This window comes from Camellia sinensis, chromosome 3 (genome assembly GCF_055761805.1).
Source record: "Camellia sinensis isolate YWXY chromosome 3, ASM5576180v1, whole genome shotgun sequence".
NCBI classification, from domain to species: Eukaryota; Viridiplantae; Streptophyta; class Magnoliopsida; order Ericales; family Theaceae; genus Camellia; species Camellia sinensis.
The window spans coordinates 17,751,667-17,775,406 of NC_138963.1; the positions used below are offsets into that span (position 1 = coordinate 17,751,667).

At 35.2% G+C, this 23,740-nt stretch overlaps 1 protein-coding gene and 1 pseudogene across 6 annotated transcripts in view; both read right to left on the reverse strand.

Moving 5' to 3' along the window:
• The window catches only part of LOC114300886 (uncharacterized), a 34,656-nt gene extending 34,159 nt beyond the window's left edge, over positions 1-497 (reverse strand). For 4 of the 6 annotated variants that reach the window (XR_014363516.1, XM_082919189.1, XM_082919188.1 and 1 more), the window contains exon 1: positions 159-497. Coding sequence is in view for 3 of the 6 variants with exons in the window: in XM_082919189.1 (XP_082775315.1) it covers positions 159-369 (211 nt within the window). In the remaining 3 variants the exon portion in view is untranslated. The remainder of the gene's footprint in view (positions 1-158) is intronic. The other 2 variants (XM_082919186.1, XM_082919187.1) reach the window with 1 other exon arrangement.
• A 1,798-nt stretch (positions 498-2,295) lies between these two features.
• On the reverse strand, positions 2,296-23,317 carry LOC145821353 (tropinone reductase homolog At5g06060-like; annotated as a pseudogene).
• Between the last annotated feature and the right edge of the window lie 423 nt (positions 23,318-23,740).

Sequence of the window (23,740 nt, forward strand, 5' to 3'; positions counted from 1 at the left end):
TATTGAAGAGAACATGGACAAAAGCAGTGATAAATGAGAGAGAGAGAAATCGATCTAAACATCTCAAGCGAGAGTTCCGTGAACAATCGAATTGAATCAAACAGAGAACAATTGAAAATCAATCACAGAGAGAAGCAATTTAAGGATCGAAGAATCACCTGGAATGGCCATGGCGAATCCACATCCACCACCGCAAGCGTCCTTCCACGAATCACCGGCGATGTTCGTCGGCGGAAACCAGACGGTCTCCGGAGAAAGCAGCTGCGATTGGTCCGGCGAAGCTCCGGGAAGATATCCCCACATTAACACCACAGTTTCGTTAGTATCCTCCATCTTCACACCTTCCTCTTTGCTTCCAGTTCCATTCATAGCTTTTCCGGGTCACCGAAAACAAAATCACAAATTTCTGGAATGTGCTTCTCTCTGCGTATTCGGATTTCTCTCTATCTCGTGGCTTTCAAGTTGTTTCCAGAGACACATGGAATGTACCATTTGTGTGTGATGCACTACACCAGAGAGCGTATCACTTGCGAGCTAGAGCATATGCCACGTAGGATCCATGTGGTCCAGGCGGGCACGTGCTGTCGTCAGAGCTTCTTACAGCAGGAAAATTATGCTGTTCATGCATGGGGCAGACAATCAAAGAGAAATTTCCATTTTTTACAAAATATTTATAAATTAATAAAAAAATTTAAGAATTTAATTATTAATATTTATAAAATTTTGTGTTGATTTAAACGATATATTAATGTGAATGTTCTTTAACAAAATAAAATAAATATATCAATAATAAGTGTTTGGGATAGGTCAAAATAGTCCATCAAGATTAAAATAGTCAATAAAACAAAACACTCCATCACATCTTTTTCTAATTTTTTATAAGTTTTTCAAAAAAAAATTAAATAACTAATTAAAATAACATATTTCTAAACAAGTTAGTTACAACAATTTGTTGGGACTTCTTTGAAGGCTCGTCTTGAGTTTTTTTTTTTTTCTTCAACAATTTGACTTGTTGACATTATAAAATTTGTTAAATATATTAATTATGTAAAAAATTAAATTAATTAGACATTTGAAACCTTATAACAATTATTGAAAAATCACTGCAAAAAAAAAAATAATAATAATAATAATAAAAATCACAGAGCATCCCATATAAGTTGTTTGTGCCTCAACAACTTTTGCTAGACAAGTGACACATGAAATGACATTTCATCCGACAAATTATTCAAGTTGGCCAGCCAAACGCTTAGAATGTGTTTAAAAGGGTTAGTCAAAATGAAAGCGGCTTGCATACAGCCCGAGTTCGGACTGTGGATGATATTGTTGGGTCTGTGGAGGTTTATCACAGGGTTTTATTTTAATAATTTGAATGATTTAATTTAATGTGTAAAACTCGTTGAGTATTATATCATTGTAAAAAATTACGTTGATTAGATATTGATAACTATTTCATTGGATCAGTTTTTTGTCAACCGTTAATTTGTTCACCGTTTATTTTTTTTTATGTGAAATTGATTTGATCACATATATATTAATATCGATTAATGTAATTTTTTACAGGCATATAATACTTGACTAGTTTTACACATTTAACGGTTCAAATTATCAAACAGCACCGTCCAATCCATCGAACCGGAGGCAAGCCGCTCCCATTTAAAATATAATAATTGTATACTTATCATATTTTTATTTATATTTCAATTTTATTTAGGATTATAGTATGATGCAAGTTACGATAATTTTTTTTCATAATTAAATTATTTTCAGTCTTAACTTAATATAATAAAAATGTAAAAGTATTAATTGTAATTAATTAGTTTTAATAACTATGTCCATTTGCACATGGGAAATTTATGTTATGTTTGGTTAGAGGATTTGGAAAGAGATTTAAAAAAAAAAAATGAAAAGATGTGTGAAATTAGGTGAAATGTAGGTATATTTTATTCAAATTTCATCTACCTTTTTTTTTTTTCTTTTCAAATTCATTCTCAAATTTCTCAACCAAACACATAAAGAAATCAGATTGTACAAGTTTTAAATGACAAAGCTGAAATAGCTCGCTCGATATTGTTTTGGAGAAATCCAAAAGCAAATTAAAAAAAGAAAAAGAAATGTCAAATTAGCAACAATTAGTAATAGAACAATAAAAAAACAAGAAAACAACACCAAGCCTATGTGAATAGGAAAATTATTCCATGGCAGCTGTAAAGACAATAGAAGCCATTAATTGATGTGGAAGCTCACACTAATTAATAGTAGATTGTCACATGAGGTAAGGAATAATTGCTCATCCTAATTTGGAGATGGATAGAAGTCACAAACAGTCAAGCCACCGTCGACACGAATAACTTGTCCTGTCATATAAGAGGCGGCAGGGAAGCAAAGGAATGCAACCAACGATGAAAGCTCATTATGCTCTCCAGGCCGAGATATGGGACCTTGAGATGCTAAGCGAGCAATTGTTTCGTTTATAATTGGATCTTCCTGCAAAAAGATGAACTTCATTGTAATGGTGGCCTTTTAGGAAAACAATTTAATTTGTCCACACAAATGTCCACAATACTGTGTTCATAATAATGCCAACATGCTGGAGTTGAGACAGATTTGTTTGTAGTGCCTCTGTTTCCACCCCAAATTATATTAGGGGTGAGGCAAATTGCAAGGTGGCAATGGAGGTAGGAGACGAGTTAATTTTACAATCTTAAGAATGACATGATAGTGCTCTCGGACTACTGAATAATTTTTTTGAAATATCATTATATTTTGATTATGGAGGGGAACAAAGATAAGAATTTTACTTCGACTCCCTCTATCAGCGAGGTTCGGAGAATCCATGGTGCTACTGCATTAACTCGAATGTTGTCCCTTGCCCGCTCACAAGCCAAGTTCCTTGTGACTTGATTCATAGCTCCTGTAAATACAAATTAAATTGAGCAAATTTATGACCTTGGTTTGGGCTTACAAATTTGTTTTCCAATAAGTTTAAGAACACATAAACTAAACACAAATTAAACACACAAAATAAATACATAGATAAGATTTTTATGAAGTGGTGGGTGTTGGAAATTTGGTTTTTATAGGCTTATTTTGGGCCAACTTTGAGTCCAAAATAGAGTGGGTCCCACACGTCTTTCGGGGTGGGTTCAAAGAGATGACATGTTCCTTGCCGCATAGCAAGTCACCCGGTGAAGACAGTTCGTCAAAATAATTTATGAGCGAATAGGAAGTTGACGTCGTTTTCGGGTTTGTAGATTAGGAAATTAAAGAAGGAAAATGTGGGTTTCCTTAAAATGGTTATCCCATATTGGAAACTTAAGAGAACTTATGTATGTATATAAGTTCTAGGTGACAACATTTAGGTTGGGTCCCAAGGGGCACCCCAAGTTTGTAGAAGAGAGGAGTTATGGACAAATGGAACCTTGGCTAAAACCACCACACGCGCATGCCACCAGTGTAGGTCGGGTCCGTTCTAACATTAATTTTTTGGACAAGATTTATGTGAATTTCAAAATATTTTTTGAATTCAATTTTTTTTCCAAAATTTGTGCCTCTTTCGAATTCCACAACAAATTCAAATTTTTTTGAAAAGATTCAAACTGTTTTACAGGTTTAAAACTACCCGGACGGATCCAAACTGCCCAACAGTTATTTGTCCAAAACTACCAGCAGATCTGTTGCAGTTGGAAGCAGTTATCTGTTCGAAATTTGAATTATATCTGTTGCACTTGTTCATTTAAAAACCTACCTGTTCAGTTTGATTTTCGGACCTGTTCGGGTCTATTTATAGTAGGCCATTTCCAGCAGTCAAGTCATTTCGAAAAATTGATTTTCTTGCCTTTATTTTGCTCTATTGCATTGTTATTCTTCATACTAATTTTGAGAAAAATTCAGAGAGTATAGAACACAGGCTTTGTTCGTCGTACAAAGTGTTTGAAGTGTTACTACAATTTGTGAAGATCATTGTATCTTGGGAGATAGATGCCTTTTATCCGTAAGCACCGTAGCGTGACGAATCTGTTTTAAGGACAGAGTGTCACACACTCGACTTGATCTTCTTATTTGGTTAGATAAAATAAATTCTATAAGTAATTTTTTTATTTGTTTGATTTGTTTCAATTTATTTGTTATACACAGAAGATTGATCCAACATTCTTAAGACAGATTCAAATTATTCTGGTTATACTGAATTTTTCGTTTGTTTCCTATTCTCTTTCTTCTTCTTACAGAAATTATTTTCTGTGGTTTTACAAAATAATATTCTTGTTGGAAAAACAAATAGTAGTAATATACTGTTTTACAGATAGTAGTAATATACTGTCTATTTTCTTTGACAACTAGTAGTAATATATTGGTGTCATTAACAATTTAGAATATTTGTTTGTGAAGTTTGTCATAAATTAATTTTGGTTTTCAGAAATATTTTTCTAATTTTTCATCAATTAAAATTCTGTTTCAGTATTTTAATTATTGAAGTGTTATAGAAATTTAATTTTCTGTGTGGAATTAATTTGTTTAAATAAAATTTAATTTAATTTCAAATTAATTAGAAATAAAAGTTACAATTCTTATTTCTTTTATTTTTACTGAATTTAATTATGTAGTTTTGGTTTAATTTTCTGTGTAGTATAAAATTTTAATTTTAATTTTATTTTATAATTTAGAGTTCATGGTTTTAGAAACTAGTCAAACTAATATTCAAACCAATACTGGTATGGTGGTTGCAATTGCGCCAACCCTTTCTTATGTTGGGACTATACCAGTGAATCATGGTAAAAAACCAGAAAAGTTCTTAGGAATTGATTTTTGGCAAAGGCAAAGAAAGATCAAGCAAGAAGGTTGCTCAAGCCAATATGACTGAAGTGGATAAAATTTCCAATAGTGTAGATGTCATAAATATTTTTGCAATTGTTTCCGAGGCAAACCTTGTCGGAAATCCTAAAGAGTGGTGGGTGGACACTGGTGCTACTCGCCATATTTGTGCCAACAAAAAGATGTTCACATCTTATTCTACAGTGGACAATAGTGAATAACTTTTTATGGGCAACTCGTCGACTTTTAAAGTTGAAGGACAATGAAAGATTATTTTGAAGATGACATCTGGAAATGAACCACTCTCAACAATGTGTTGCATGTACTGGACATTCACAAGAACCCTATTTCTAGATCTTTGTTGAGTAAAAATGGGTTTAGACTAGTTTTTAAAAGTGACAAGTTTGTATTTACCAAAAACGGGATGTATATAGGAAAATGTTACATGTCTCATGGCTTTTTCAAAATGAATATAATGACTGTTGTATTCTCTATTATTAATAAAAATACATCTTCTTCTTACTTTTCAAATTTGTGGCATGGTAGCTAGGACATGCTAATTATAGATCTTTGCGTAGATTAATTAATATGGAATGTTTACCTAAATTTGACATTGATTTAAATCATAAATGTAAAATTTGTGTTGAGGCAAAATTATCCAAAACTCCTTTTCATTCAATTGAAAGAAGTACGAAACCACTTGAATTAATTCATAGTGACATTTGTGATTTTAAATCAATTCAAACTAGAGGTGTGAAAAAATATATTATCACTTTCATAAATGACTATACTAGATATAGTTATGTTTATTTAATTCGAACCAATGATGAATCTTTAGAAACTTTCATTCAATATAAGAATAAAGTTGAAAATCAACTTAGTAAGAGGATAAAAAAATATAAGAAGTGATAGAGGTGGTGAATGTGAATCACCTTTTGGTGATTGAATAATTTATTAAACCATCGCTCCTTATTTACCTTAGCAAAATGAAATTGCTGAAAAAAAAAATAGGACTTTAAAAGAAATGATGAATGCCATGTTAATCAGTTCTAGATTACCTCAAAACTTGTGGGGGGAAGCAATACTTTCTGCTAATTATATACTTAATAAAGTATCCCGAAAGAAAGTGAATCAAACACCTTATGAAATATGGTATGAGAGAATACCATCCTACAAATACTTAAAAGTGTGAGGGTGTTTGGCTAAAGCAAGAATAGTAGTGCATATCGGTTTTGATTCATAAATCAGAATATTCTGAAATGTATGTAAATACTATTATTGAATCTCGAAATGAATCATTCTTTCAACATGTATTTCCAAATAAGACTGGACAAGAGATGATGTAGGACAAGATTTTAAGAATTTTTATATTTTTAGTTTTAATTTTTTTGAAATATTATTTTCTTAGGATTCTTGTAATTTAGTATAAATATTTTAGAATTATTAGGTTTCTTAATTTTATTATTTTGGAATTAGATTTTGACTAGGATTTTAAATAGTTTAGAATTTTAGTTTCCTATTCTCTTAGGTTTCCTAATTTGTTTTGATTTATGTTTCCTAATTTATTTTAGAATTACTTTTCCTACAAGTATTAGGTTTAGTTTATTATAAATAGCTATGTAAGCCTCATGGCAAAGACAACTCTTATTCATTTAATCAATAATATTAAGATATTTTCTTTTCCTTGTAGATTCAACGTTCTATTTTTCTCGTGAATTCGAGAGCCCTTTCGTCTACTAGAATGATATCTAGTCCCCGTGTATTTCGCTACGTCAAGCACAAACTCTATTGACGATGATCGTAGAGAAAGATTTAATAGGATTCGAGTCAAAGGACTTGCCCAAGGCCAACCTGTTAGTCACAACGTTAATAGGAACCGCACTATGGGATTTGCCCAAGGCCAGCCTATTAACCACAATGTCTTGAGACGATCTTCTTGTTATCAATACGATAGTGAGGACGAATCTGAAGATGAGTTATTCAAGGATTATGGTGAATACCAGTCGGTAAGACGACAACGAAGATTCAGTGATTTGTTCGATAACAATAATTGCATCAATCATGACTTTTCAGATTATCAAGTACCATTAGAAATTTCCTATTTTAATGCTTCTTGTCATGCTGAGGATTTTATTTATTGGTTTCGCAAAGTTGACAAATTCCTTGAGTATATGGAAATCTCTGAAGAAAAGCAAGCCAAATATGTCGCACGTAAGTTACAAGGTTATGTTTCTACATGGTGGAAACAATTGCACTATGATCGAAGGCGACAATACAAACAACCTATTCGGACGTGGCATAAGATGAGGAAGTTGATGAGTTCTAGATTCTTTCAATCAAATCATGGGCAAATGTTGTATCAACAATATCAAAGAAAGCTTGAATTGAAACAATTGTTCCAAAGTAATTCTAAAATAAATTAGGAAACTTAAATCAACACAAATTAGGAAACCTAAGAGAACAGGAAACTAAAATTCTAAACTATTTAAAATCCTAGTCAAAATCTAATTCCAAAATAATAAAATTAAGAAACCTAATAATTCTAAAATATTTATACTAAATTACAAGAATCCTAATAAAATAATATATCAAAAATATTAAAACTAAAAATATAAAAATTCTTAAAGTCTTGTTCTACATCAGACTCCTCTTCTTTGAAAGAACTCGCCCTCGAGTTCATATTAGAGATCTGCCATCGTCTATCCCAAATAAAAAGATACTTGGAATACTTTAGTTGTTTGTCTCTCTTCCGAACATTATATGTAGAGAAGTCTACTTTCTGAAAATTATTCTCTATATGCTTTAACTGGTTGACAAGATCAATTAGACAAGCATTGAAAATCAAATTAAATTGCTCCACACCAAGAAAATCAACGAAGTGTATTTTATGTTGATGTTTGATACTCTCTGGACTTTGCTCTGTCTTAGATTCAATTGGACATTCAATTATCAATCTTGGAATATCAATTGCATCCTCAATCAACTTCTCTGGTTCACATGTCAACTTTATTACCTCATCTTTTATTTTTTCTTTTTCAACTTGATCTCCTTTTGCGATCTCATAACCATCATAATAATCAAGAGATGATAGTTCCGTCATTAGAAGCTCTTGGCTACCTTCAACGTTTTTCTCTTGTTTCATGACTCCTCTTCTTTGAAAGAACTCGCTTTCAAGTTCATATTAGAGATCTGCCATTGTCCATCCCAATTAAAAAGATACTTGGAATACTTTAGTTGTTTGTCCCTCTTCTGAACATTATATGCAAAGAAGTCTACTTTCTGAAAATTATTCTCTATATGCTTCAATTGGTTGACAAGATCAATTAGACAAGCATTAAAAATCAAATTAAATTGCTCTACACCAAGAAAATCAATGAAGTGTTTTTTATGTTGATGTTTGATACTCTTTGGACTGTGCTCTGTCTTAGATTCAATTGGACATTCAATTATCAATCTTGGAATATCAATTGCATCCTCAATCAACTTCTCTGGTGCACATGTCAACTTTATTACCTCTTCTTTTATTTCTTATTTTTTAACTTGATCTCTTTTTGCGATCTCGTAACCATCATAATAATCAAGAGATGATAGTTCTGTCATCAGAAGCTCTTGGCTACCTTCAACGTTTTTCTCTTGCTTCACCTCGTCATCGTCTTCGTCAAACTTCTTGATCAAAGTAATTTTAGTGACCTTTCTTTTATCAATTTCAATGTTCTCACCATTGTTACAATCAACTTGATTATCTATTTCAATTGAATGTTTGTTTGGGTCTTCAAAATTTTGAAACATTGTGATACTCAAAATCTTTTATTCTTCAATGTATGGTTGAGCGTGACAAATTTGTTGGCCTACAAGACTTGATTGACCCAAACTTGATAGAACCATAGTCATGTTCCTCGAATAATCTATTTTTCACAATTGCATAATAATTATTGAGTTATGAAGAGTATTGTGAATCAGAATTACCTTGGAACAATTATTTCGATTCAAGCTTTCTTTGATATTGTTGATACAACATATGCCCATGATTTGATTGAAAGAATCTAGAACTCATCAACTTCCTCATCTTATGCCACGTCCAAATAGGTTGTTTGTATTGTCGCCTTCGATCATAGTGCAATTGTTTCCACCATGTAGAAACATAACCTTGTAACTTACGTGCGACATATTTGGCTTGCTTTTCTTCAGAGATTTCCATACACTCAAGGAATTTTTCAACTTTGCGAAACCAATAAATAAAATCCTCGGCATGACAAGAAGCATTAAAATAGGGAATTTCTAATGGAACTTGATAATTTGAAAAGTCATGATTGATGCAATTATTGCTATTGAACAAATCACTGAATCTTCGTTGTCGTCTTACCGACTGGTATTCACCATAATCCTTGAATAACTTATCTTTAGATTCGTCCCCACTATCGTATTGATAACAAGAAGATCGTCTCAAGATGTTGTGGTTAATAGGCTGGCTTTGGGCAAATCCCATAGCGTAGTTCCTATTAACATCATGACTAACATGTTGGCCTTAGGTAAGTCCCTTGACTCGAATCCTATTAGATCTTTCTCTACGATCATCGTCAATTGAGCTTGTGCTTCCTTTTTCGATGAATGACATCGAGCCAGGAGAAACCTTCCTCTGATACCACTTGACGCAGCGGAATACGCAGGGACTAGATATCGTTCTAGTAGACGAAAGGGGATCTCGAATCCACGAGAAAAATAGAACCTTGAATCCACAAGGAAGAGAAAATATCTCTTGACGTAGCGGAATACACGGGGACTAGATATCGTTCTAGCAGACGAAACAGGCTCTCGAATCCACGAGAAAAATAGAACCTTGAATCCACAAGGAAGAGAAAATATCTTAATATTATTGATTGAATGAATAAAAGTTGTCTTTGCCATGAGGCTTACATAGTTATTTATAATAAACCAAACCTAATACTTGTAGGAAAAGTAATTCTAAAATAAACTAGGAAACTTAAATCAACACAAATTAGGAAACTAAGAGAATAGGAAACTAAAATTCTAAAGTATTTAAAATCCTAGTCAAAATCTAATTCCAAAATAATAAAATTAAAAAACCTAATAATTCTAAAATATTTATACTAAATTACAAGAATCCTAATAAAATAATATATCAAAAATATTAAAAATTCATAAATTCTTAAAAATTCTTAAAAATTCGTAAAATTTTTACATAGTTTAGAATTTTAGTTTCCTATTCTCTTAGGTTTCCTAATTTGTGTTGATTTAAGTTTCCTAGTTTATTTTAGAATTACTTTTCCTACAAGTATTAGGTCTAGTTTATTATAAATAGCTATGTAAGCCTCATGGCAAAGATAACTTTTATTCATTCAATCAATAATAGTAAGATATTTTCTCTTCCTTGTAGATTCAAGGTTCTATTTTTCTTGTGGATTTGAGAGCCCTTTTCGTCTACTAGAACGATATCTAGTCCCTATGCATTCCGCTGCGTCAAGTGGTATCAGAGCATGGATTCACCTAGCTCGATGACACATGACAATGGAGAACACACAATCCTTATTGACGTTGATCGTAGGCTGGAAGCCATATGGGATGCGATTGAGGAATATCGGCTAGAGGTGCATGAACTTCGCAATGAGATTTGTAATCTACTTGTCGATTTAGGTCTAATCCTCAACCAAAGGCAACCAATAGTTGACAGCAATTGCGACGGAGGATTTACCCGAGGCCAACCTGTTAGCTTATGTTATTTTTCATAAATTTCATATTTTAACGGTTCAAGTAAGTTTAAAAAAGAAGATTTTCTTGATTGGTTGCTTGATCTTGAAAATTTCTTTGAATTCATGAAGATTCCTCATGAAAAGAAGGTTATATTTGCATTCTACAAACTTGATAAAATTGCATTGAAGTGGTGGAATAGATTATAAGATTATCGAGTTTACAAAGGTAGAGACAAAATCCATTTATGGTTAACAATGAAAAAGTTTTTAGCATCAAAATTTTACTTTTATGATCATGAAGATATATTGTCATATACAAATCAAGATACTTTCATGGAGTGGGAAAAAAATTGCCATGAAATTGTAGTTGCAAAAGAAAAGAATTCGCATCCAAATATTATTTGTGGTGAGATTGGCTGTAAAACTAATGAAAAAGATACAAAGTCTTGTTCGAGTGTTGATAATGCATCCACACATGGTAATTTGAATACTAGGGAGAAAGTTTTACAAACAAGTCGTAAAAACACTGAAGAAAAAGGAGATCTGATTGAGCCCAGTAACAAAGAGAAAATAGAAGAAGAGATAATACAACCACCGTGTGTAAAAAATAAATTGGTTGATGCTACACTTGATATTCCAAGGTTGATAATTGAAGGATCAATTGAATCTGAGATGGTGCAATATCAAGAGAGCATGCAAGTTCTACATAAAGTAAATTTGGTTGATTTTCTTGGTGTAGAGCAATTTAATTTGATTTTCAACGCTTGTCTAATTAATCTTGTGAACCAATTGAAGCATATAAAAAATCCTTTCAGAAAGAAAAATTTTCTATATACAACTTTTGGAAGAGGGGCAAACAACTGAAACATTCAAAATATCTCTTTATTTGGCATGGAAGATGGCAGATCTCTAATATGAACTCGAGGACGAGTTCTTTCAAAGAAGAGGAGTCTGATGTAGGACAAGATTTTAATAATTTTTATATTTTTAGTTTTAATATTTTTGATATATTATTTTATTAGGATTCTTCTAATTTAGTATAAATATTATAGAATTATTAGGTTTCTTAATTTTATTATTTTAGAATTAGATTTTGACTAGGATTTTAAATAGTTTATAATTTTAGTTTCCTATTCTCTTAGATTTCCTAATTTGTGTTGATTTAAGTTTCTTAATTTATTTTATAATTACTTTTCCTACAAGTATTATGTTTAGTTTATTATAAATAGTTATGTAAGTCTCATAGTAAAGACAATTTTTATTCATTTAATCAATAATATTAAGATATTTTCTCTTCCTTGTGAATTCTAGGTTCTATTTTTCTCGTGGATTCGAGAGCTCCTTTCGTCTACTAGAACGATATCTAGCCCCCGTGTATTTCGCTGCGTCAAGAGACTAGTACTAACAAAAGATCTCATGATACTATTACTAGTCAGGATCAAGAACATGGTCAAGAACAAGAGCAAGAGATAGATCAAAATGAGGAAGAGGAACCTAGGCATGGTAAACGCGCTAAAACCTCAAAATCTTTTGGTCCACATTTCCTAACATTTTTGTTAGAAAATGAGCCTTTAACTTTTAAAGAAGATATGTCCAGTCCTGAAACTCCTTTATGGAAAGAAATTGTAAGCAGTGAAGTTGAATCCATTTTACAAAATCACACTTGAGAATTAGTGGATTTGCCACCAGGGTATAAACCTCTTGGGTACAAGTGGATTTTCAAAAGAAAAATGAAAGCGGATGGATCAATTAACAAATATAAGGCCAGACTTATGGTCAAAGGCTTTAGACAAAAAGAAGGTCTTGATTAATTTGACATATACTCACCAGTTAATAGAATAACGTCCATTAGAATGCTAATTACTATTGCATCTTTGTGCAATCTATAAATTCATCAAATGGATGTGAAAACCGCTTTCTTACATGGTGAGTTAGATGAAGAAATTTACATTGAAAAACTAGAGGGATTTTTTGTTCTAGGAAAAGAAAAAAAAGTGTGTAAATTGGTTAAATCATTATATGGTTTAAAACAAGCTCCAAACAATGGCATGAGAAATTTGACAAGGCAATGATGTCAAATGATTTTAAAATTAATGAATGTGACAAATGTGTTTATATTAAAAACATAAGCAAGTGTTATGTTATAGTATGTCTTTGAGTGAATGATATGTTCATCATAGGTAGTAATAATGACATGATTAAAACTACCAAGAAAATGTTGAATAAACATTTTGACATGAAGGACGTAGGAATTACTGATGTAATACTTGGTATGAAAATTACCAAAACATCAGAAGGATATGCTTTGTCACAATCATATTACATTGAGAAAATACTTGACAAGTTTAGTAAAGATGATGATCATCTTACTAGAACACTTGTGGATGTTAATTTGTTTCTTTCTAAGAATGTACAGGAAAATATTTCTCAATTAGAGTATGCCCAAATTATTGGAAGCTTAATATACTTGATGAACTGCACTCGCCTAGGTATAGCTTATGCAGTAAGTAAATTAAGTAGAGATACGAGTAATCCAAGAGTAGAACACCGGAAAACAATTATAAGGGTTCTAAGATATCTCCAATTTACACATAACATTGGGTTAAATTATACTAGGTATCCAGCAGTACTTGAAAGATACTGTGATGCAAACTGGATATCGGATACTAGAGACTCAAAATCCACTAGTGAGTATGTCTTTACTCTTGGTGGTGCTGCTGTATCTTGGAAATCTTCTAAACAGACTTGCATTGCTAGGTCTATTATGGAATCAGAGTTTATAGCTTTAGATAAAGCTGGGGAAGAAACAGAATGGCTTCGTCACTTCCTCGAAGATATTCCATTGTGGCCAAAACCGGTGCCTGCTATATGCATACATTGTGATAGTCAATCAACAATTGGTAGAGCACAGAGTTATGTATGGCGGTAAGTCACGACACATTCGTCGTTGACATAACACCGTGAGACAACTACTCTCTAATGAAATTATTTCCATTGAGTATGTGAAGTCTAAAGGCAACATATTGGATCCGTTAACCAAAGGGTTAGCAAGAGAGTTAGTTGAAAATTCATTGAGCGGAATGAGACTTAAGCCTATTAAATAAGAGTTACTACAACGGAAACCCAACCTAGTTGACTGGAGATCCCAAGATCTAGGTTCAAAAGGACAACCGAGTTGTGTATAACTCATAAGGATCACTAGGGAGTCAAACTCCTACCCATTTCTATAATGAAATAGTGATGTCTGCAGCGTTTTAGGTTAAGTAATACTTTTAATGATTCTTATATCTATGAATACCTAGTGGAGTATGGCAGGAAACTTTTCATAAGATTCACCTATATGAGTGTGAATTGGGCTGGTTCTATGAGATTTGTGAATGGCTACAAGTCTTTAGAGCACTCATGAAACTAGGTTGTTCAGAGCCAAAATGAACACAATAGCGAAAACTAAACTGTGTCTGGTAATATACTGTGTGAGTTATATTATCTTGGTTTACACAAATGGCTGAACAGTTCAAGACATTATGTTCACTGGTTAGCTAGTAAATCCGATAGTGTCTCACAAGGGAAGGTTCAAAACCAAAAGCCACTTATTGTTGCATTTTCTCTCCGTCAAATTCTATTCATGTGGGAGATTGTTGGAAATTTGGTTTTTATAGGCATAATGGGCCAACTTTGAGCCTAAAATAGAATGGGTCACACACGTCTTTTGGAGTGGGTCCGAAGGGGTGACGTATTCCTTGTCGCATGGCAACTCACCCGGTGAAAACGGTTCGTCAAAACCATTTATGAGTGAATGGGAAGTTGACGTCATTTTTGGGTTCATGGAATAGGAAATTGAAGAAGGAAAATGTGGGTTTCCTTGAAATGGTTATCCCACATTAGAAACTTAAGAGAACTTATGTGTGTATATAAGTTCTAGGTGGCAACACTTGGGTTGGGCCTCAAGAGGCACCCTAAGTTTGTAGAAGGGAGGAATTATGGACAAATAGAACCTTGGCTAAACCACCACATACGCACGAATGTTGCCGTGGTTCGGCCGGCTGGCCGAACCGTGCTGGGGGCAGGTGTGGGTCGGGTCGGTTCTAATATTAATTTTTTAGATAAAATTTATTTGAATTTTAAAATATTTTTTGAATTCAAATGTTTTCCAAAATTTCTGCCTCTTCCGAATTCCACAACAGATTCAAACTGTTTTACAGGTTTAAAACTACCCGGACAAATCCAAATTGCCCAGCAATTATCTGTCCAAAACTGCCAGCAGATCTGTTGCAATTGGAAGCAGTTATTTGTTCGAAATTTGAATTATATCTGTTGCACCTGTTCATTTAAGAACCTACCTGTTTAGTTTGATTTTCGGACCTGTTCGGGTCTATTTATAGCAGGCCATTTCCAGCAGTCAAGTCATTCCGAAAAATTGATTTTCTTGCCTTCATTTTGCTCTCTTGCATTGTTATTCTTTATACTAATTTTAGAGAAAAATTCAAAGAGTATAGAACACAAGTTTTGTTCGCTGTACAAATTGTTTGGAGTGTTATTACAATTTGTAAAGATCATTGTATTCTGGGAGATAGACGCCTTTTATCCGTAAGCACTGTAGCGGGCGAATCTGTTTTAAAGACAGAGTGTCACACACTCAATTTGATCTTTTTATTCGGTTAGATAAAATAAATTCTATAAGTAATTTATTTATTTGTTTGATTTGTTTCAATTTATTTGTTATACACAGAAGATTGTTCTAACAGTGGGTTCAAAAACAAATCTTGTTCATTTATGTGTATTCTATGTCTGATTTTGTGTTTAATTTCTCTAATGTTATTGTTTGTTTTTACCAAGCAAACTTAATGTGCCTTTAGTTAAAGCAAAGGGAGGAGAAGAAGGTGCAGCAATTATCCCCGCAGTAGAGGAAATAAACACAATGTTGCCATTCCCAGAAGCTTTGAGGAGAGGATGTGCAAGTTGAGACAAATGGAAAGGAGCCTCAAAATTGGTACTCATCAAGTTTGAGAAATCTTCTGCTGTATACTCTGGTTTGTTTATGAATGAGGATCCCAGCATTGTTTACCTAAAAATAATATTTTTTAAAATTGATTTTAAGATTTTATTGATTTAAGTCATGGGGTGAGGTTCACTTCAATTAGCCAAGCTCAAGAATTTTCTTAAAATATTAAAATGACTGAAAGGATAATCATGAACATGATAAATCAAGCAAAAAAAATTTACTTGCATCTGGAAAAAAAAAAATTCACATTCAAATCAACTTTGTTAATTTAGAAAATAAAAAACACAAATTTTAATTATAATTTTTTAATTAAAATGAATTTTCATATTTTTTAAGATGCAAAACTAATAATTAAGCCTTTTTTCTCTTTTTCTTCCTTTTTCAAGTTGTTTAATGCATCATTTCGTTAACATGATGAGATTCGTAAGAAGAACAATAAGTACTCAGAGTATTATCTTCAAGAATGTCGAACAAATCGAGAGGGTCTTTACTTCTTAGCAACATAGCCATAATATTAGCAGCCTCACCTTAAAAAATAATTCTTGCATAATTCTCACTAATGCACTAGAAAGCAACATATACAATAGCAAAGTTAGAGTAAGACTAAGGTATAATAGATACACACAAAATAATTCCTTGTCTATTTTGAATTACCATGCCTATTCCACATTCAAAATCACATAATTCCTCTCTCTCTCTCTCTCTCTCTCTCTCTCTCTCTCTCTCTCTCTCTCTCTCTCTCTCTCTCTCTCTCTCTCTCTCTCTCTCTCTCTCCAATTTTAATTTTTTCACAAATCAAAATATTTTAAATAAAATGTTAAAGATTAAAATATATATATTATGATGCTATAAAATATTTTTTAATAAATCTCCAAGATTTTTATTATTTTTTAATTTTAGAATTAAAATTTAAACTTCTCATGCATAGTACGAGTTTTATGCTAGTTAAACAAGTAGTCAAAGATGGTACCTATTATACAAATAAGGTAAGAGTAATGATGTACAAATAAAAAATTTAAACATAAAATTTACGAAGAATGATGTGATAAATTTATATTCATTCAATTCAAATTAAACGGCCTATTATAATTGCAAAAATACTAGTACCACATTATTTTGCAAAAAGGGCAAGACCAGGGGAGGGTGGATGTGGTGGCTAGAGGTGTTGCGGAGGAAGAAGGGTATGGTAGGTTAGGGTTTATAGAGTTGGGGCTCTTTAAGTTTGGAGAAAATGAGCGTACATGTGTCATTTTTATTTTTATTTTTATTTTCTAAAGGCTTCCTCTCTAATTTGACATGTATTAAAGACAAATTGAGAGAGTAATATTGAAAGAGAATTCTGTAATGTAAACTCTATATATTCAGAATCAAGATAGAGGCTCCATAATATAGGAGCTGGATACAAAAACATCATGATGATACAATTTAATATAATAAGAAAAAGGGGCCGAAAGATGGCGGACGACCGAAAGCGGGGACAAAGGGAATCCTATCTTTTGATATTATATACATGCTATAATTGGTTTCTATACTATAATATATTAACAGATATAGTATTATATTATATTCATATACAATTATATTCATATATTAACAGCCCCCCTCAAACTCAAGGAGGACAAACATCAACCAACTGGAGTTTGGAGACAAGTTCAACAAAGCGGCCAGGAGAATGGGCTTTGGTGAAGATATCAGCAGGTTGATCAGCAGAGGAGATTGGATGGAGATGGACAGTACCATGAGTGACGTGTTGACGAATAAAATGACAGTCAATCTCAATGTGCTTGGTGCGATCATGAAAAACATCGTTGTGAGCAATTTGAAGAGCACTTTGATTGTCACAAAAGAGGGCAGTAGCGCCAGAGGGGGAAACACCCATGTCAGCAAGAAGCCAACGAAGCCAGAGAAGTTCCTGAGTAGTATCAGCAAGAGCACGATATTCGGCTTCGGTACTGGAGCGAGCAGTAAGAGATTGTTTTTTGCTGCGCCAAGAAATAAGAGAATCACCCAAGAAAAAACAAAACCCGGTAGTAGAGCGCCGGTCAGTAGGATCCCCAGCCCAATCAGCATCAGAAAAAGCACGAAGCTGGAGAGAGGAGCGAACGGAATAATGAAGTCCATGAAACAAGGTACCTTTGAGATAACGAAGGATACGAACTAATGCAGCATAATGAGGGGTACGAGGAGCGGACATAAACTGGCTGACAATATGAACGGCATAGGCAATATCAGGACGAGTAACAGTGAGATAGACAAGGCTGCCAACCAGCTGACAATATAGGGTAGCATCAGAGAGAAGAGTGCCATCAAGAGGTGTAAGACGACTCTGAGGCTCCAGGGGAGTGGAGGCAGTCTTGCAATCCGTAAGACCAGCGCGGGTGAGAAGATCAGAGGTATACTTAGCCTGAGAGAGAAAAGACCCCGTGGAATCATGGAAGATTTCAAGACCCAAGAAATAGCTGAGAGGACCAAGGTCTTTCATCTTGAAATGATGGCTAAGAAACTGTTTAAGGCATACAATACCATCAAGATCGTCACCGGTGATAATCATATCATCCACATAAAGGAGAAACAAGGTGGTCCCTTGAGCAGTTTTCCGGATAAAAAGAGCAGTATCATAAGAACTGGAGGTGAAACCACAGTCATGAATAGTAGAGCTGAACTTGGCAAACCAAGCGCGCGGAGCTTGTTTGAGACCATATAGAGCACGCTGAAGTTTGCAGACTTTATGAGGTGGATAAGTAGACCCAGGGGGAGGTTGCATGTAGACCTCCTCAAGAAGAACACCATTAAGGAAAGCATTTTTCACGTCCATTTGATAAAGATCCCAGTGTCGGGTGGTAGCAACCGCAATCAGGCTGCGAACAGAGGTGAGACGAGCAACAGGAGCAAGTGTCTCCTCATAGTCAATACCATATTCTTGGTTGAAGCCTTTTGCAACAAGGCGGGCTTTGTAGCGCTCAATAGATCCATCAGAACAAGTTTTGATTTTGTAGACCCATTTGCAACCAATGGCAGTCTTGCCAGGAGGAAGATCAACAATGTCCCAAGTGTGAGTTTTGTCTAAAGCCTGCAATTCATCAGTCATAGCTTGCTGCCAAAGAGGATTAGAGCGAGCCTCACGATAGGAGGTCGGTTCATAAGTAGAAAAAGCAGTAGAACCAATAATAAAGTCACGAAGACGAGTGGAAGGTTGGATTACCCGGTGTGGTCGAGTAGAGGCAGGAAGAGCCAGAGGGAGAGACTCACCAGGAGGGGAGGATCCCGAGGGAGCAAGAGCAGGACCATCAGAGGTAGCAGGGGCATGGGACAGACCAGAAGGCAAGGCAGTCTCGAGAGAGGCCGGTAGGGGCGGTGGAGTAAGCTCATCAGAGGACTCGAGAGAGGCCGGCAAGGGCGGTGAAGTAAGCTCATCAGAGAACAGATCCGTGGAAGGGTCAGTAAAAAACAGAGAGGGTGAGGGAACGGACAAACGGAAGAGAGAGAGAGAGGAAAACATTTTGTGTTCCCAAAAGATGACATGACGAGAGATACGGAGTCGCTGGGAGAGAGGATCCCAACAACGATACCCCTTGTGTTCAATACCATACCCTAAGAAGCAATAAAGGCGAGAACGTGGTTCAAGTTTGGTACGTTCATGAGGTAGAAGAAGAACAAAACAGGTAGATCCAAAGACCCTAAGGTTGGTGTAAGGAGGACGGGTGCCATGCAGACGTTCATAAGGAGTGTGATTATGAATGACAGGTGTAGGGATACAATTGATAGTGTAAGCAGCAGTGAGAGCTGTCTCTCCCCAAAAATGTTCCGGACAACAGGAAGACAAAAGGAGAGCTCGAGTAGTGTCAAGAATATGTCGATGTTTCCGTTCAGCACGTCCATTTTGTTGAGACGTACCGGGACAGGAACGATGAGGTTGAGTACCATGACTCTGAAGAAAGGAAAGAAAGTCAAAATCTTTATATTCCATGGCATTGTCGGAGCGAAAAAGCTTAATATTTTTAGAAAATTGTGTTTTAACTATTGTAGCAAAATTGTAATAAAGTTGTTTGAGCTCAGAGCGATTTTTCATAAGAAACAACCAGGTAAAACGGGAAAAATCATCTATAAAAACAACAAAATAGCGTGCGCCTCCCATAGTAGGAGTAGGAGAAGGTCCCCAAATATCAGAATGAATGAGATCAAATGGTGCAAGAGAAACAGAGTCACTTTTATTAAACGACAAAGCAGGTTGTTTGACAAGTTGACAGGACACACAATCTCAAACATCAGAACTTACATGACCTAAATGACCACTGGAAATTAGAGATTTTAAACGACCAACAGAAAGATGGCCTAAACGACAATGCCAAAGCTGAAAATGAGATAAAGGAGGAGCAGTGGTAGCAGTGGTAGGAGCTGTGATCTGAGAGGAATCTGGAACATGAAGATGGATGAGTTCGTAGAGACGTCCATGCTTACGGCCTATCCCAAGAGTTTGCCCCGTCCGAGGGTCCTGCACCAAACAACCAGTACGGGAAAAGGTAACAGTTAGACCATGCTCACATAATTGACTAATGGAGATAAGATTTAAAGTAAGAGCAGGCATAAGATAGACATGGGATAAAGATAAGTGAGAGGTTGAAACAGAACCAACATGACTTACAGACAAAAGAGACCCATCAGCAGTATGGATAGAAGGAACATGAGGAGTAGAAGAGAGAGGAGTAAAAATAGTAGGGTCAAAGGTCATGTGATTACAACAAGCGGAGTCAAAGTACCAAGAAGTGTTACCTGCGGTGACAGATAAAGCAGTAGATGGAGGAGTACCGGAATTCTGCCAAAAATGTTGAAACATGGCTACGACGTCAGTTTGAGAGAAGACTGGAGTGGAAGGGTCTATAGGGACAGAGGAAGGTAAATCCTCTGAGGCAGCAGCATCAGTTCGTTGAGCAGGCATTGGTTTAAATGGAGTCCCAGAACGGTGAGAGTGGCTGCGAGAAAAATTCCCGGTGGAAGGACCATTGCGAGAGGCACGGGCTGGATTACGGAAGCAATCTTGCTGGAGATGACCAGGGCCAGTCTTGTTGCAAAACCGACAAAGACGAACTGGACAATTAACCAGAAGATGAGTCGACGGAAGATGGCGGTTGTGACAGTAATTGCAGGCATTGGACCTCTGTGGTGAAGGTGAGGAAGGAGAACTTCGAATCTAGGGAGTGGCAAGAACAGAGTCCACAGGGTGTGGACGGAGAGTACCAAATCTGGTTTCGTCGGACAAGAGTTCAGAAATTGCTTGCTCAAGAGTGGGTAAAGGAGTGCGATGAAGGAGAGATGCGCGGACTGGCTCAAATCGGGGAGTGAGAGCCATGAGAAACTGAACTAAGCGCTGTTGGTCACGGTAGGCAGTAAACAAGGTAGCATCCTTAGTACAATCCCACGGAGGTTCAGAAAGAGCGAGCTGATCCCAAGCATAATATATTTGGGAGAGAAAATCATTAATGGTTTGAGTTGTTTCTTGGCGCATACCGTGAAGATGACTTAGAAGCTGATATTGGTGAGCAAGACCAGTAGTCTGATAGCGTTCTTGTAAAAAATCCCAGATTGCTTTGGCAGGAGAGGAAGCAGAGTCAAGTTGGAACCGACCAAACTGAAGGCTGATAGATGTAATAGAAGTATTGCGAAACCAAGTGATGATCTGATAGTTTTTACTATCCCAATCTTCCAGTCGGTCGACATATTTGGCAACGGAGTCCGTGGTAGCGGAATCTGTGGTCCCTTGAACGGGTTTGCACACATCCCCAGTGATGATGCGCCAAAGTTTCTTTCCTTTGAGGAAGGCAGACATAGCTTGTGCCCATAAGACATAATTAGTCCCGTCAAGAATAACAGAAATAGGTTGGGTAGAGGAGTCCAGGCGATCCATGAGCGAAAAATAGCACAAATGAGGGAGAATCGGAAAAAATCGAGAGTACCAGTGAATTCAGAAGGTCAAAATTAGTCAGAAAAGGGGTGAACGGACCAAAAATATGACCAGAAAGGCTGAAAATGGAGTAGTCAACGATGCTGGTCAAACAAGGATGATGCAGTGCTGAAGTCACAGGCGCGGCGCACGTTAGCAGAGAGTGGCGCGGCGCACGTTAGCAGGCGAAGATACACGGCGCACGGAAGCAGTCAGGGCTGACGTCAGCTGACGTCAGAAACACGCGGCTCACGTTAGCAGATGAGGCCGTGGCGCACAATAGCACAGGACAGTGTAGAAAGCGCGTAGAGCGCGTCTGGAACGATCAAGCGAGTGGCCGAATGTTCTGGCGGCGCGTGGAGGCGCGTGAGACGTCAGATGAGGATGAATCTGGTGGCGTTGGCTTCGTCGTGGAGAGACGAAGGTGATGGTATTGTCCAATCTGTGTATTAGGTAAGGACGAGGTACGTAGCAATCTGCCAAGAAAAATGTGATACAGAGACTTAGGAAAAATACCTGCGCTCTGATACCATGAAAGACAAATTGAGAGAGTAATATTGAAAGAGAATTCTGTAATGTAAACTCTATATATTCAGAATCAAGATAGAGGCTCCATAATATAGGAGCTGGATACAAAAACATCATGATGATACAATTTAATATAATAAGAAAAAGGGGCCGAAAGATGGCGGACGACCGAAAGCGGGGACAAAGGGAATCCTATCTTTTGATATTATATACATGCTATAATTGGTTTCTATACTATAATATATTAACAGATATAGTATTATATTATATTCATATACAATTATATTCATATATTAACAGTATTACACATTTTGTTAATTTAGATGAACAAATTGTTGGTTGTAAATTGGTTCAAAATCATTGAATCATAGGATAGTAAAATGCTCTAATCTCAAAACATAAGGGGATAAATCAAATGTTGTACTAAATACAAATATGTTGAAATCATATATTATACGATAAATCTAATATTTATTTCTTTCTTTCAATCTACACGTTTGGAGGTAAAAACATGACCGGTTCAAATTATATTAACGGACCTTATTATTGACTTAGAAAACTAGAATAGAACGATCCACTTAAAAACCCAACTAGAAGATGTGCTTCTCCCTTTCTAATATTTGAAAATTGAAGCTAATAAAATATTGTGAGGGCCTTTCAAGTATGTTGAGCTTTCTACTGAAAACAGAGGAGACAATTTCCATTAGTTTCTCTCGCTGGTCTAGATATAATGAGTCACACACTGATCCATTCACAGTAACCCTTGCCTTTTCCATTCTTGTAAGCGTTCATTGAGTTCTGCTTGGTTACGAGAAAATGTGTGAATCACAGCTCCAAATCCTGCTAATTCTTCTACAATGGCATACCTGTTTCACAAACAAAAAAATTCCAAGGACTTGTTGCTTCTAGTTAATCATTGATTGGGTTGATCAAACCAGACAAATACTAACTCCCAAATGCAAATTTTGATAGGATTATACGATGGTTTTAAATAACTATATTCAGAGATGTATCAATATCAATTAAAGTATAATCATATAAAAATTATGAAGAAAAATAGTTGTCAGAAATCAAGAACTGACCGACACGTGTATTATTTTCATTTCAATTTATATACTGAGATGTATTGGTATCGAAAAATTAAAAATCCAATAGCATAAATTGTTATTTTAAAATCTGTGTAATAGGAATGCAAGTAAAAAAAAAGAAAAAAAAAACTAGGGAGTGACAGACAGACCCCATGCCACGTGTTCCACCGGTGACAAGAGCTGTCATTCTCTTGAGAGACCATCTTCCATCTCTGCAACTCTTCTCTGCTTCCTGTGCCATATTTTTCTCCTCTTCCCCTTCAAGACTTCACACTTCACAATGGAAGTAGCAAATATAAGTGAAAACTAGGACAAGCAAAAAAAATAATAATAATAACAATAAAAATAAATAATTAAATAAATAAAGCCAGCTTCTAAGTGGGCCGTTGCTGTCGAGGCTATGAGCCACGGCTCCATTTTGATAATTTTAAATTCTAAATTCATGATAAAAATTAGGTCCATTCAATTCATTAAATTTGTTATACAAAAATAGATGTTCTATTTTTAATAATACCATTGTCAAACTATTTTTTAAAAACAAATATAATAAAGGAAATATGTTAAGATTATTGAATTGACTTAATTTTGTGTATGAATGATACATGCGACGAATTTGACAAAATGAATAGTTTGAATGGAATTCATGGTGGGCTCCACGGACTCA